The following is a 16,478-nucleotide window of genomic DNA, read 5'->3' on the forward strand; positions in this document are numbered from 1 at the left end:
TGTCGCCAACAAAAACTATTCATTTACAGTACATTTTTAATGTGAAAACAATCAGCATACCACTCCACACTATCGTACTAAAACAATAATGAATCAGGGAAACACAAATGAAACTTTTAAAGAAAATCATCATTACAATTCGGATATTATTGTGCGTATAACTGATGTAACCTTTGTCAAACTGTTGTATGGTCAAATGTGTAGATTCGGCATATAACAACACAAAATACTGCTTATTCTAACCTAGTCCTGAAAACCCCTCATTTGTCAGAAGATCTGAACCTCTATTCTCAACGTATTTGTCTTTCCTCTGTTTTGTAGTGTGAATTGTGGAAAATTGTTTCACCCAGTGTTTAGCAGGTAATACACTATGAGGTGCAAATGCATAACTGTGTGTTCTCCACATTTGTTTTTTTAATTTAAAATGTGTGAACATGTTTGTCCATTAATCCTTATTGTTGCACACTGACAACAGACCGTGGGTGGTTTGAATGGTGTTTTTCCTGATGAACTGTTATGCATTTGCATTCCAAAGTCTGGTGAGGTGCACTCTGCTGTCTGAACCATTTGTTGTGTTCATCCAAGCCCTTATTAACAACTAACTGCAGGGAGATCAATAGTCACTTTTCCTGAGCTGAAGGTCAAGCTGTACATCCTTGATAAAAGCCGAGCTGTTGGAAAAATATTTTATATCACTCCCATTCAGTTCACTTTGTTGGCAGTTTACTGATTTCCCAGCTAGCTTTAAATCTGCTCTCTTGTTTGGTTGCTGGGTTTCTATTTAATAGTCAAAAACGCTTCAAAAAGTATGATCCCTGAGCATTTTGTGATACACAGCTCAGTTAAGTCTTCATTTTTTCTGAACAAACTGTCAAAAACCTTAACTTTGTGAACACCCCCTCATGCTCTGTCCCTTTATGGATGTACAGGCTACATGTACACAGGTAAGAGTTCTGACTATGTTCCTTTGCTATGCTAGAGCTGGGTGATATGACCAAAAAAATCTATATTATGAACATTTTATATACATAAATTGACAGTAGATGTAACAGTTCTTTATATTTTAAAATAAATTCATGAACATTATTTATACCCTCCATTGGTGCCACATGACAGCTAAAAGTCTGTATAGTAGGATCTTCGGAACAATCATGTTCAATTTGCTAGTCTACTAAAAGCTACTAAAGCTTTAGCATTAGCTCAATGATGAATGATGCTTTAGAGCCAAAACAAGAAGTGAGTGATGTCTAAATGTTGTAGGTTTTTAAAAGGACAGCTATTGGGACCACCACACAGTTACAGAACAAATGAACATGCATGCAATTAGGTCTGTTGATGGCACCAAATATCACTATCTGCACATTTTTGATTTATTGCCCAGCTCTAAACTCATGTGAAGCTGTGACAGTGTTGGTTGTATATACTCATACTGTGATCTGTGACTGCTTGCTTTTTCTTCTAGTCTTTTGTTCATTAAAAAGATAACAGTCAGGTTCACCATCAAACAAACAAAAGTGTTTTAAAGCACTCTTATTTCTTTAGAAATGCTGTATGGTCATTTTAAAATGCACCCTCAGCCACTCAGTTCAGTGTTTTCCCCTGGTTTGCTTAGCACGCACAGCAATACACTCACACAGGCACACCAAATCTATGCAGGACCAGGCAGTGATGTGACTCTTTAGTACATGTGGGTTAGTCTTTGCATATGGAATTAATAAAAGGGCTTTGCCTTGTGGTATAACCCACAAGAGAAAACGCGAACAACACAGTTGTTTATGTACCCGTCTCAATCAGGCTTTTTTATTCATAGTTTTTATTTAACGCATAACATGCGAATCATTTGATGTAACTCGACCACAGTTGTTATAGCAGTTTTAAAGAAAGTGTAGCACATGTTGAGCTGAGAAGTCAATGAAAATTATTAACTTTTTTAGGTTGGAGTTATATTGTAAAGATATGATAAAAGTCATATTGTAATACATTATATAACATTTACAAAAACATGCACATTTTATTATAAAACTGAGAAAATTAGGTGTAAATTCTTTAACTAAATTTAATGTTTCACATTATGCATTTAGTTAAAATTCAGCAGCAGCAGCCTAAAGCGCTTAAATGTATGAGTGATTATAGTCCTCTGTCCTGAGGCAGCACAGGGCATAGCTCTTTCATTTTACGGTGAGAAGGTACTGTGTTTGATCCGTGGGCATGTTCTCTGTGTGAATGTTTCTCTTGGTGCACCAGTCTCCTCTAGCAGACCAAATGCATATAAGTTATGCTGGATCAACTAAACACACTAAATGAGACCTGAGTGTCAGAGTGAGTGTGCTTCTCTGCCTGTGTGTTGGCCCAGTGATGGACATGTAACCTGTCCACAGTGTTTCATTGCAGATAGATGACTGGGTAACGGTATTGTAATTAAAAAAGTGTACATGCTCAGTAAAACATTTACTGTATTATTTACTCATTAAGAAAAATGTGGCCACAGTTTTACTAAACTAAACTCCCTTTTCTCTGGCTTTGCAGGTAGATACAGTATAGTAACCTTTTTTAGGAGATAAACCATCCTGTGGCCCTTTTTTAGGCTTCAGTTTGAGATTTTTTGACTTTGTTGTTGATATGGAGCTGTGGTAAATACAAAGATGGAAGTTGCTTAGCTCTGGTATTTTGCTACAACTCTTGCTCTGTTTCTACATTACAATCATATCCACTGTTGGCAACTGTTGTTGGGGGACGAACACCAATCTAAAGAAGAAAATAGTAATTTAAAGCAGACAGACACTCAAAGCAGCTTGTTGTGGATATGAACAGTGACATAATCCATGTGGCGTTTCAGCGGAAGCCAGTGAGAGCAAAGTTTCATGTCAAAATATAGATGTGAAGCAGTTGGTGGTCTCCATTGCGTGTGTGCGTTGTATTTACTAGAAGTGGTTGAGAAATAAATACTGGAGAGGCCCGGAACTTGGGAACTTTAAAGGTTGCCTCTGAATTCTCACCATCACAAATGTTATTTACTATTTACATTTACTTCGTATTAGTACAGGATTTAATTTTTCAGTAAATTTTACAGTTAATTTGCAGCGAGCCCACACAACCCAAGCAGTAGTACAGTTTAGTGCTCTTAGCCATCATGTGGCGAGCTCGACACCAAGTAGTGTCTTCCTCACTTGTTTCATTGCAAGAAATATCACAACAACCATTTGTCAAGTTGGTTCTAACATTACCATCCTGTTTTTGGTAATAAATTGTCCCAACAAAGTCAGTCCATTTTCTCTGCCCTTCCCAACCTTTGTTTTGTTGGCAAGTCGACACACCATTGATTATGGACTTCGCATGTCACAGGAAGTGCTGAAAATCTTGGGAGCTCATTTTCTGGAACGAGCTCATTAGATGGGGGAGAAGGCAAATCTCAGGCTACTCATCACTCTGCACAGTCAGCTATCAATCAGCTATAGAGTAATGAGCTGAAAAGTGTGTGCACTTCCAACTCGAGAGAGCATTAGTCTCCCACTTGTCCACCCTATTACTTCCCTGATGGTGGAAGTTATAGGGTAGACAAGTGGGGAATGTGTCACCTCTACACAAACCCCCTTCTATATTCAGTCATTTAAGTCAGCCAATTAACTTTAATAATAGAAAAATTCTCTTTCTTGCTTCTTCTTAACCTAGCATAAGTCATTAAGTTAAGGTACATAATAATAAAATGGTGCTGCTTATTCTAACTAAGCCTAAACTTGTAACAAACTATGTAACTTTGCTTCTAAAACAGGTAAGACAAAGGCACACTGTGATTGTCAGTGTTTTGTCTCCTCATTTTTCTGAAGGGTCTGCATGTAGTATCAGACCTGTCACAGCATTGCATGGAAATGAACATCCTGTGTGTGTTGCCTGCTGTTGTGAGCCGAGCTGATGTTATCCGTTGTGATCCCTTTTCGTGTTTTTGCAACTTTAGTTTAACAGCATGGGGTCTGGATTATTAAAGCATTTTTAAATAGACTCTTAACTTTTTTTTTTCTTTTTTTTTTTTTCAGTTTCAATAGTCTTGTTCTTGTGTCTAACAGATGGATAGATTGAAAGACTGAACTAGGTGGTATAGATAGATGGAAAGTACATGTAGATTATGGATGAAGGGATGGATTATTTGTATTGAATAAGTGCCTCATTTATACAGAATGGTGCTACATAATCTGAAGTCTATGAATGTTTGAATATTGATCCATGAGCTGGGTTGAAGGGAGAGTTCGCAGTGCAGAGTTGGCAGTTTCTGTCCTTACTCAGTGACCTTAAACCAGTATATCTGAGAGATTAGACTTTTTTCACTGCTGCAGTATTTCTGCTCTAGTTCGGTTTTCCTGTCTAGTTCCCTCTAGACCATAACATTGCTCCCTTCCTAAAGAATGCGGGACATCTCCATGGGCCAGAGACAACTTATTTCACTATCCTAGGGAAAATGTGTTAAACTTACTACACTTTCATCATTTTCTTTTAAAAAAAACAAAACAAAAAACTTTGGAGACATCCTGGTCTGATTCGCTGCTGCAACTGCTGCATTTCAGTATGTCAGGCAGACTTTGCAGTCCATTTAAAGCTGTTGAACAACTGGAAATGTATCTACAGTGACATGGTGGGAGTAATTGGCTTGATTCATAGTCCCATGTTGAGATCTCATTATAATAGTTTGAACTTCAGAGAAATGATGGGGGAACAGATTATAAAAGCTGTTTCCTCCTAATCTTCTTTTGTCAAGGACATTGAAAGTAAATCAGCTGTCTATATTTCTGACTGATAACTTGCCTGTGCTCTCTCAGCATGCTTTGTTTGTTTATTTTTTTCTGTTTAGATCTGCCTCCAAAGTGCCAGCGAATGAGAAGCAGGAACGAGCACTGAACACCATGAGTGAGGCCTCAAACTACACAGGTGGCTCGGACTACGCCGCAAACACCAGTAGCCCAGCAGGAAGAGTGAGTGACACACAATATTATCATGGAATTGTCATGCATGTCTGTTACGTTAGGAAAATAATGGAAACCCAACTGGATTATATTTCAAAGCCTTTAAAAGTTTGAGAAAAGTATAGAAAAATGTTCATTTTTGTGGATCGAGCTCACTCTGCTGTTTACTCATTTTTACTGTATTTCTAGCCCTCAAGGCCTTCCAAAAAAGTTCATAATTTTGGGAAGAGATCCAACTCTATCCGGAGAAATCCCACTGCCCCGGTAATCAAGAAAAACTGGCTTTACAAACAGGTGAGCAAGAGTATATAACTTCTAGTAAAGCTTAACATTTAGTTCAGTAAATCATATAATGAGGTGAGAAGCTGAGTAGGTAACTTAGTATGATTTTAAGCCATTCTAGTGGCGTGGTTCTATGGATTGCCAAGAAATCTGGTACAGACTTTGATTTCCAACTATTCTTCTACTTCTGAAGGTTGTTATGTATGTTATATAGATATTTGTATTAGTTTATTGTATGTTTGCTTGTGTTTGTTTGGTCATTTGTTCGATAAATACATTTATAATAATCGATAATTAGAAACGAGGATATTTGGGGGAAAATGTCTGAATTTAGCTTAGTTAGCAAACAGGTCATCTTGTGAATGCAGCCGTTATTTTTATACAATGTTCCTCCTTTTTGGACATAGAACAAGGTTTATGTTCTCCCTCTCCCTGTTACATTTGCAGCAACAGTCTTAAGATGAGCACAGAGGAAGCTTTTTGATGTCTTACAGGAACTTAGCATTTCTTTGTCCAGTGTTTCTACTCAGCCAGCCAACCGGCACGGGCAGTGTTTAAATACCAATCCCTCATCACAGCTCCTTGGTTACTTACAGCAGGGTGAAAAGGGGGTGCTTGAGGCAGCTCTTGGCCAGACAGGACTCTCTCATGCTTCCTAAGTGGGAGACTCATTTGGTTTTGATTGCAGCCCCCCGGCGCAGTTTTGTGAACACATGATGGCTCCTTTGGTACAGCTGCCAGCTGCTATTTCTTTGGGGACCTCAATCAGGGTGACGTAGATCAAGCTGAAGACTCACAAATCTGCTACCCTGAATAAAAGCTGGATTTGCAATTTTATTTTCCTGCCTCATTGAAACCTGGAAGCTATTGAAGTCCTTGGCTGAGGAAAAGCCGCACCCCTTCAGTTGAACCATTGGGAGAACAAAATGCCACAGTGATTGATGTGATTGGTGAAAGCCTCTATTTCTCTTTCCGCCTGAACAGAGGAAAATTAAACAGAACTTTTGATAACGTTTATTCATGAACACATTGTAAAACGGGTGGTTAAGACTTTGATTGTACGGAGGGAAGGTAATAAATTAATGGCCGCAAGAAATTTAAATCTTGTTATATTTCAGATGTGCCTCCAAAATGAACATAGTGAATAGAATCTGCTATTGTAAATTTTTTGATACTAATGTGTTAAACATTTTCGTTCCCAGAATTGAATTTCCATTTAAAGTAAATTGCAGCCCACATGCCATTTGACCATAATGACAGAGCTGTTGAGGTCCTTCCCCCTACTTTTGTCTCTGGTTGGAATCCACGAGTAAGGACTCTGCTCAAGTTTTCCAATAAAGTAAACGGGGGAGTTAATACCCTTTTCCTCACCCTTCATCCTTTTCAAGCAGCAGATTGAAAACCCCTTTGATCACAGCATTGCGATAGTGAAGAACAACTTAAGCACAGGAGGTTTAGTTTTGCTGCCCACTGAATGACATGCTTCTGTTTAAAACTGAACGCTGGTTATTGGGTTGAAAGTGCAGCAGTGAACTCTCATTATTATGTTTATTTCATACCAGGAATCAAATGTTTCCCCTGAGCCAAATAAATTACCCTTATTCCAGTCCAAGGAGGTGTTTTATACCATATTATGCAGGAATACATGCATGTAAAGACTAAACAAGAAAGATGAAGGGATGCCTGGTGTGTAAGTGACATGTCAATGAGTTGGAAGGATAGCATACGTACTTGTCAACACATTATGTAGCATAATTCAAACTTCAAAATATCAATCAAAGGTAACTGATAGACTGCTGTCCTGTGAGGGCAATAACCCAGTCTATTAAGATATATATATATATAGCAAACAGTTAATCGCATGGAAGGAATTCAATGAATTATAGCAGAGGTGGTTAGGGGACCATAGTAAGTACTTTTTCTTTGTGATTTTACAATCTATCCATCCCCACTAGTTCGTGGAGTAACTGTGCCCAATTCCTCTGGTGTCTTTGTAGGACAGTACAGGGATGAAGCTGTGGAAAAAGAGGTGGTTTGTGCTGTCCGATCTGTGCCTCTTCTACTACAGAGGTGAGTCCTGTCCTCTCAGCTAACAGCATGTTTTATTAGTATGGCACTGCTTACAAAAATATTAGCTTTCGATTAGTAGCTCAATGTGCTGTTGTGACCTTCAGAGCCTCACAAGCCGTGCTCTTGAGGATTGTTAATGTATCTGGATCCAAGTCCCTGTGGTAAGCAGCCTGTCAGGACCAAGTGAAGAGACATATTAATTGAAATGGCTCTCCTGTCGTCTGATTTGCTATTTTAGAGATTATTTTTTTCCCCAAGCAAAGCCAGGGCTTTAAACTAGGCTTAGATGCAGCCATAATTTTGAAATAGAAAGCAAAGCAGGAAATTGGATTTCACAATAATATTAACTCATGAAACAAGCTTCCAGAGATTATACTCTTTTTATACAGTGGTTGTATACTTACGTAATTCTTGGATTCAGATGCATCAAACATAATTCATATTGTTAATATTTACAGATCCTCCTCTAATTCCACATTATAGAGACCAACATCGTATTATTAGTCTCTCTTTGAATATTTGTGGTATTTGTATGGTTATGTAATTTAGTAAAGACAACCCATATTTTCCTACCCAAGTAATTAAATGTTCTACTTTGATTGAAGTGGAAACTCAATGTTTTATTTAGATGGCCAATACCACTGTAGCAAGTCATGTTTTTTCTTGACTTTTTCTTATTGTGGGAGTCCCAATCCAGTTTAAAGGGTTTTCCATTCAATTATTAAAATCTGGCTGTCCTTATAAAGCTTCCTCTTGGCTACTATTGCACAGTAGGAATACATTTGCAAATGTTAGATGTGATCTTTTTTATAAGCTGCTATTGACTGGGCATTTCAGCCTCTCTCATGCAGTACTAATGTTTGTATTAAATATTGACACAGCTGTGTCCAGAGAATGTTTGAGAGCTTTCCTATTGAAAAAAAACCCCATATACTGCGAATCAAAGAGGCTGTAAAGTAACTGCAGGCTAGGTGTACCGTTAGGCTGCAGCAAAAGAGAAAATATAAGTCTTGCATGGCACAAGTCCACATATCACAGTGCCCCCTGCTCACTTGATGCGGATACAGTCATCATTTCTGCTGATCAGGATGACATCTAGTCTGTGTTATTTCTGGTGTCTGCCAGTCCTGTCGCCTTCTTTCCGCCCACTGACTGACAAAAGCCACAGACAGCAGCGGACCCAAAGGCTTTATCCAGACAGACATGTTGAGAAATTGTATCCATCAGCAGGGAATGGGCAGAGAGGTCATGAACTGCGCTGCCCCTCAACTAAACACAACAGCTATCTGTTGTAGTTATCAGACTATCGTGGTGCGCTCAGGATCTGCCACAATTTAAGCTTATGTTCAGACACTGTCCTGCAGAACCTACTGTGTTTGTGTGTGTTTAACAGAGAGAGGCAGAGACACAGAGTCATGATGGAAAAAAATAGGTATAAATAGGTAGCCGATGCTGGTGGATAGATCAATCTATCAGTTCTTCAAACTTCAATAATGGACCCAGGGCTCTAACATAGCTCCCAGGCAAACAGCTCTACCTCTAAACTAACAGACGCTGACCATTTACTCCCCAAAATATGACTCAACATTCACGGTGAGCCTGACTCGTTCCAGTTCCTACCTGTGTGTGTTCAGAGACTATGACTTTTACATAACACCGCCAGTCAACAGTCAGATGCAAACTTGCAAACATACCAAGAAAAGAAGGCAGATGCACATATGGGACTGCAGCCGTGACTGCTTGATATATTTTGTTTTCCTGCACTCTTTTGGGTAAGCAGTACAGACTGCTCATATCAAATTTGGGGGTTAAGCAATTCTCTTGCCTAAAACTCTGGACTCAATCTAATCCCCCCTGTGGAGAGTGCTCTATTGTCAATGTGGAGCCCTGTCTGCTAACTTAATGAGGATTAGAGCAGCCAAGCTCCATAGGACATTGAATCAATGCTCATCTTTTCTACTGATTCCACTCCATACCCTCTGCTCATCTGACCAACACGCTTTTCTTAAGTTTTTATTTCACAAAGTTCTTGGTTTTCCAGCTTTTTTATGTTTACAAAATAATCTTCATAAGAATAATCAACATACGATTTTAGTTTATGATCATCAACAAAAATACAAGTGCAAAATAGTCCCTAATGCATTGTGTTGACTTGTTTTTTTTCTGTAGATGAAAAAGAGGAGGGGGTACTTGGCAGCATCCTCCTACCAAGCTTTCATATATCTATGCTGTCTGTGGATGATCACATTAACAGAAAATATGCCTTCAAGGTCAGTGCATGGTTTCTTTCCTGTCAAACTTTGTTAGACTCCACATTTTATGGTTGAGTACATTTAGTGCCTAGAAAAGTAAAGCATTTAGTTTTAGTTTTTTGAAGAAAATTTAAAGCTCTAATAAAATGAAATCATAAAACCTGAGAGTAGAAGGTACTTTTGATCACTGCTATACAGTTTGAAGTTAAAAAGTAGTTTTTACTGTGGTGGTCATATATTTCCAGTTTGCTATCGTAAGCATATAAATCTGCTATTATGTTTACTTTCCTTTGAACATGTTTTTTCTTTACTTTGTAAACCATTTTCAACCCGCTGACAGTGAAGTAATGCGAGTCATTTTTTAAAACTTTAACTATCCACTGCTAATGCTAAGGAAGCAAAGAAAATGTGTCAAATCTGTGCTGGCTACAGCCAGTGGTGTAGTACTACTGCACTGCAGTGCTCTTAGTTGAGTCGGAAACCCCAAGTTACTAGGCAACAACCATATTTTATGGGATCTCAGTGGTGAGTACAGTATTTGACTGTGGGTCCTTCATAAACCCTAAGAGACAACAGAGTTGTCCTGCCAAGTACAGCCAAACACAGACGCCCAGGAGTCTGCTCAAGGTCTTTCTAACCACACAGCCCACTCTTTTTCCAACTTAGACTCAGGCGGAGGGAGAAAGAGTTGAGGTAGAGCAGGGCACGACCTCTTCAGTTTACCGTGATTCACTTAGGAATGGGATGACTTTTTGACTGCGTATTTTTCATTCTCGGCTTTTCTTGTCTCTTCTTTTTGTGGCCGAAATGGCCATGTCATTAAAAGTTAGTTATTTCTCGAGATTATTTTTGAAGTGGAGTAGTGATAGTGCTTTTTTGTGCTTCAGACACTGGTAAACAGGATACTGACGTTGTTCACTAAACATTCTGTTTTTCTCTTTCTGTGGCTGGCTTTAACAATATATTGGTTTGTTCACTGCGAGCGAACAGAGCATCAACGGAACAATGTGTCTGCCTTACAGTGGACTGCATGGTAAGTCCTACAGTATTGTGGCAGACTTACTGCCCTAATCTAGTGGTATGCATGAAATTCGGGTGACTCATGGTTTGATTTATGTGGATGGTACATATCCCCACAGCAAACCAGCTTTTCTCATCCTTATTTGCTTAGAAGTATGACATGCATTACAGTCATCGTTGCTTTACAAAGTGTCTCAACAGCTTTAAATTCTTGTTATTTAGTGATAACTCTGCATAAAAGCAAGCAACCTTCATTTACCAGTCAACGTTACAGTACTAGAAATCAAAATTGACTTGATTTTTTTTTTTTTTTTTTTTTTTGGTCTTCTCTCTTTCAGGTTACTTTCTCTGTGTGTCACTGTTCCTGTCTCCAATCCTGTCTATTGTCACAACAGGCAACACATCCAAACATGCGGACATACTATTTTTGCACAGACACAGCCAAGGAAATGGAGTCATGGATGAAAGTAATGACAGATGCTGCGCTTGTGCATTCAGAGCCAGTCAAAAGGTTTGTAAGAACATCACTAACTCATTTTTAGAGAGAGTCTGAATTTTTGAAGCTGGGAGATTACAGTGGATTGTTTCACTTTTAAAAGGAGAAAACAACATTTAAAAAAGGCGTTTGAGGACAGTTCTTAAAACAAGTTTTCAATCTTGATTTTCTTTTTTGGCATTTGTACTGTAAGCAAGGGCTTTTAAATCCCTCTTTTAAGCCTGTTAAGTTCTTTGGCATCAGTTCAACATTCGCTTTTGACATTTCTGGTCCCTGGCTTTGTCGAAGAAGCTGTGACTTACTTTCATATTATGTAAATGTTTTTACTATTGAAGTTTAATACAGAGTAACATGACACAAGAACGCCACGTGCATGTAGGCATGTGTGTGTTGTGAACAAATAGTGCAGGTGGTTCAGGGGATGTTGTGCACAGCTGCACTAGCTGATCAGGATCACTGAATCATCAGAATAGAGTTTTTTTCCTTCCTTTTTTTAAAAACTGTGTTAAATATGTCATATGGCAGCCCGCCTGTCTAATGCCCTCCTTTTACATAGGCGAGCAGAGGCACTATGCTAAAGTGCTCTGTAATTACGTAGAGCAGTAGTGCCTGAAATCCACAGAATAGCACTGTTAAATGGGACTGGGACGCTGTTACAAGACTATTTAGCATAACAGCATTATAATATCTATCTAGTAAAGGCCATCTTAATGTCAAAGTGTCTTGTGTCTTGTAAGCTGTGGACAGTATTCATTTTTATCACATCTTTTTATATTTTAAGCTGGTGGGAGTGTTAAAAAAGTACAACATACAGTAGCCCAAAACCTTTATCTGTAAAGGACCTTTAGGTGTTTCTGCAACATCCTCCAAACAAGTATGAGTGAATACACACAGACTTTCATAGGGGTAAATGTGTGCTCTACTGGGCTGGTGGAGCCACAGAAGGCTGGAGGAGACATTACGTGACTAGTGCTGCTATTTAAAAGGATACAAGTGGAAACTGTGAAGAAATGCCTTTCCTACTGCCCTCTCATTGCTAACCCAGTGAGCCATGCTGCTGAGGGGAATTCTGCAGTACTTTGAAGTTGTGACCTTGAGTCTGCCCAAGGCTAAGGAGTGGTGGTGTCTATTACCTCTTGAGACCTCCCTAAGGACCACAGAGCTGTAGATAGGTCTTCTAGAGAGGAGGAAGAGGGGAGTTGCAAATAGATTACTGGGGTCTGAGCACCACCTGTGCGGTGTGCCCCAACAGAGGCAGTGTTTTATTGGGGATATATGATTTCCTTTTACAAGCCTGGCCGCCTCTAGCAGCTGGAAGAGACATTGTGCGACTCCACCCATTTTCTTTAGACCTTCTTTTTATTTCAGAACTCCCCCATTACAAGAGTTCACAAAGGTAGTGCATTAGGTCTGCGGTATATTTTATTGTCTCCAGCACCTTTTACTGGTGATCTGTGACACAAAAGAATATCTCTGCTGCCAATTTCATCTAATATTATTATCATCTTCCCATCACTGCCTAGGCGATTTTTATGTGTCTCGATTGCTTTTGGATAAGATTGGTTCTTAGAATGTGTCTCTTTTGACTTTTTCAGGTTGGACCGGCTAAAAGTGGAGCAGTGTGGACCACAAGAGATCAACCATGTGGCTAACCACAGGCCACCACTCACAGAGCCTGAAATCCAGAACAATGAACGCAACCGTGAGGTGGACCTTGAGCGCACTGCAACAGTCACGTCCACAATGGCAGAAGAAGAGAGGAAGCAGTGGGATGCTGAGCGCTACGGCTTCCAGAAGGATGGGGCAGAGCGTGAACGTCCACTCACCAAGATCAACAGTATCAAACTGCAGCCAGCCCAGGCAGCAGCCGTCAAAGCGAACATCACCTCGCCGCAGACTCCAGCTGAGATGGATGGGTCACACCGTAGCCCCCAGGTTAATGGATCTGGTGATCAGTGTCCAGCTGATGGGACTAGAGTCCCTCCTCAGCCAAGTCCCACCCATGAGCCAGACCGCACCCTGAGTAGGACCAGCTCTATGCAGCAGCTGGAGCAGTGGGTTCGCACACAAAGAGGACGTAACCAGGATGATGACACCAGGAGGTTGGTTTGATTATATGGCCTTCTGCAGGTTATTTCATTGTGTGATCTCAAAATACGTGTGCTGCGAAAGGAGAAAATATGCCAGCCCAAGTTGTTTTTAGGTTATTGCACAAGAGTCAAATCTTGTCCTACTTCAACAACAAGAAGTGGCACTTGGCTAAACTAAGTATAATCTAGAACTGCTGATTCACCTGCATCTGAGTGCCCACATAAAGTGAATATGCAGACTCTGATTTTCCAAAGCTTCTTGGTCCCATTTCTTTCTAAAGTTGTTTAAAGCCAGTATTCACACACTCCTGACCATGATTTAAACTATTAAGTGTACCAGTAAGTAGACCTGTGGATAAACAATAGCTGCGCTGTCAGCCACAATTACTGCCTGTCACTGACCATGCTGTGAGAGTCCCATTTTTTTTTTTTTTTAGATTAAACTTGCTGTCTCACCGTGTCTGTCTGCATGCCTGTCCGTCTCTCCGTCTGGTTTCCCAGCTTGTGCTCGTGTTTGACACAGCTTTGCCTCTTTTTTTGCCCCTTTTCCCCACTCACTCCCTGAGTAAGTTGATCTTAAGAAATGAACAGGCACAGGCACACTTTGAGCAATGCATGGATTTAAGAAGATTACGGATGAAACCACAACAAGGACTTGGTGCTCCACATTCTCTCTCCGTTCAACAGTTTCTGTTTGTCATTACATGCGTGTCCTCCAGAATGATGTTTATTTTCCATGTGCTCACAAGCTTTTTTTTTTTTTTTTTTAAATGCTACTGGGTTTTACAGACCAGTGAGCGTTCTAGCCAGGATCAATGCCAGCTGCGCTGACTTTGAACCAACTGTCAAAGTGGAGCTTTTAAAAGCGTTGTTGTCACTGGAAAGTTCTAATTTGTCCTGGGGGGATCTTGCTTCTCTCTGTCTAATAAAGACACACATAGAAACACATAAAAAAGAAAGATATTCACACATACTGTTACCTACTGTTGGATATATACTGCAGTCAACTTCATTGATGTTGTGCTATTTAAACGCATCCAGAGAAGACGATGTGGATCCAATTTGAAACTATATAAGACCAGACTGTGGATGTTTTGCAAATACAAAGTTTTGAACAGGGAAATCAAAAACTTTCACTGATTTACTATTTCACAAAATGACATTGCTTTGATGACTGAGATGGCTAGCAAGTTATGATTGGGTGTTTTTGTTTAGTGTTATTCAAATGTCATCTCCTCTCTTGAATCAATTTTAAGCTGTTCCCACACAAATTATTATTATTTTTTTTTTTTAGTGCAGCAAAATGAAAGTCTAATTGACTATTAACAACTTTTTCTCTTCTTTGACCCTTCCAGGTAAAGTCTATTATTTATTCAATAAAATCACATTTTAGGAAAATAAAGAAAGCAGTTGAAGAATTATTAAACCATTGTACCAACCCACTTCCTCTGAGGGCTGATGGTAAAGGCCTAATAAAAATATATAGATATGAAAGCAGATTTTTGCCCAAACCACATGTGAAATGCGGCTCTCTGCTACTTATTTTTGTTATTATTCATTAATTAGTAAATAATAACATTAATTTCTAAATTCTTTGACTTTAACCAAACACCAGTTAAAGAGTTTGTCCGTGTGAATGAATTCAATAAGATCTTTTCAACTCCCTCATAATAGTTAGTGTCTTTTCTTTCTCCCCAGCATCACATCATACCAGACACTGCCCAGAAACATGCCAAGCCATCGGGTACCCTATATGCCTCATTATGGAGATGGCTACCGCAGCATGCCCAGGAATAGCATGGCACAGCGGGACAGCATCTGCAGTATGTCGCCATCATTGTACGACCAGGCCCTGGGTCCATCGCCGGCCGATAAGCGCTGCTCCATGCGTGATGACACGATGTGGCAGTTGTATGAGTGGCAGCAAAGGCAGGCTTACGGCAGGCAGCCGGCGCTCTACAACAATATGGCCAGTCCCAAAACCATGATCAACCTTTCAGAGCATGCCGCACCGAGCCACTCCATCCCCCCCTCGCCCTCCCACGGCTCCCTGTCCATGTACGGTGGCTACTCTCCAATGCGAGCCTACAACATGAACAGTGCTCATTCCGAGGTTTCCTCTCCCATCTACAGAAGAGACATGAGCATTGACAGACGGCACAGGCCTCAATTCAACAAGGTCAGTTAAGGCACACATAAATGCTGAAGTGGGATAAAAAGTAGGAAAAAAAACTAATATATCACTTACTTTTAGTGGTATCTAGTTATAAAGCTAGTTATGGTTCTTTTTGCTCAGATTTTGAGATATCCATCCCTGAGATTTCTTCCTCCACCCCACTGCAATGGAGGTGAATGGAATTTTGCTAACAGTTCTCCCAGGATATAAAAAAGGTCATAAAAAATCAGCAGCAACATCTCTCTTCACAGTCGTAGTCAGAACATGATTTTAATAGTTTACATTAGAGCTACTTTCTACTGAAGAAATTGCCCTTCTAAAAACTGTTAACAGTATGTACCTTTGATTATCCAGACGCTGCCAGAAAAAAATGTTTCTGATTATATTTTTAAATGTCATTTTCCGTATGTAAGAAGATGGTCTCGAGAGAGGGATAGACTTTCAAAGCTCATAGATTGTTTGAGCTTATTTTGTTACATATACTTTTCCAAAATGTCAAGAATAAATCCATGCTTTCATGCTCAAGTCATTTTTGATGTTTTGAGCGTCACAAAAAAAATTCCATTCATCTTCACTGTATTTGTGGTAAAAGAAATCTGAGATGGTTATCTCAATACTTTGGCATATAAACAAAATATATCAAGATAATTAAATGCCACTAAGTACAAAATGTTTCTTTGTATTTGGGTGAAATCTTCGGCTATGAATGATTATTTAAAGCAATCCATGGCATTTTTGATTGTGATTTACTGTGCCCTGCAGTATGCCTACCCACCTGATAGGAGGTCTATGCCTGCAGGGATCCCAGTCCAGACTATCACTGCCCAGTCTCTGCAAGGCAAAACAGTAAGTCCTCATCCGAGTTGTCCCCTCCTGTGTCCATCACTGTCTTCTAAATCTCCAGGTGTGAGTTCTCAGTGAAGATATGTACAAGAATTTCGGTAATGCAGTAATTTCAGGCTTGGGTTCTACACACTCTTTGGACTTTTTTCTTTTTTTTTTTTTTTTTGACAGACAAGGAAATTTTCATAACACCACCAACCCTACCCAATCCCTCTTCCTCTCTTTGTCCTTCATTTCCCTGCGAGAAGACATACAGAATCTTTATACATAGATTTAGGCAGAACTCAGATGTATGTT

At 39.6% G+C, this 16,478-nt stretch overlaps 1 protein-coding gene across 9 annotated transcripts in view; it reads left to right on the forward strand.

The window, feature by feature from the left end:
* The window catches only part of LOC120793068 (pleckstrin homology domain-containing family A member 5-like), a 76,764-nt gene that overhangs the window by 44,858 nt on the left and 15,428 nt on the right, over positions 1-16,478 (forward strand). For 8 of the 9 annotated variants that reach the window (XR_005707934.1, XM_040132717.1, XM_040132710.1 and 5 more), the window contains 8 exons: positions 4,841-4,961; positions 5,142-5,246; positions 7,232-7,304; positions 9,474-9,574; positions 10,972-11,087; positions 12,668-13,174; positions 14,861-15,341; positions 16,101-16,184. Coding sequence is in view for 8 of the 9 variants with exons in the window: in XM_040132717.1 (XP_039988651.1) it covers positions 4,841-4,961; positions 5,142-5,246; positions 7,232-7,304; positions 9,474-9,574; positions 10,972-11,087; positions 12,668-13,174; positions 14,861-15,341; positions 16,101-16,184 (1,588 nt within the window). In the remaining variant the exon portion in view is untranslated. Of the gene's footprint in view, positions 1-4,840; positions 4,962-5,141; positions 5,247-7,231; positions 7,305-9,473; positions 9,575-10,169; positions 10,590-10,914; positions 11,088-12,667; positions 13,175-14,860; positions 15,342-16,100; positions 16,185-16,478 lie in introns of those variants that run through there. The other variant, XM_040132715.1, reaches the window with a different exon arrangement.

The sequence above is a fragment of the Xiphias gladius genome, chromosome 8 (assembly GCF_016859285.1).
Source record: "Xiphias gladius isolate SHS-SW01 ecotype Sanya breed wild chromosome 8, ASM1685928v1, whole genome shotgun sequence".
Classification (NCBI taxonomy): Eukaryota; Metazoa; Chordata; class Actinopteri; order Istiophoriformes; family Xiphiidae; genus Xiphias; species Xiphias gladius.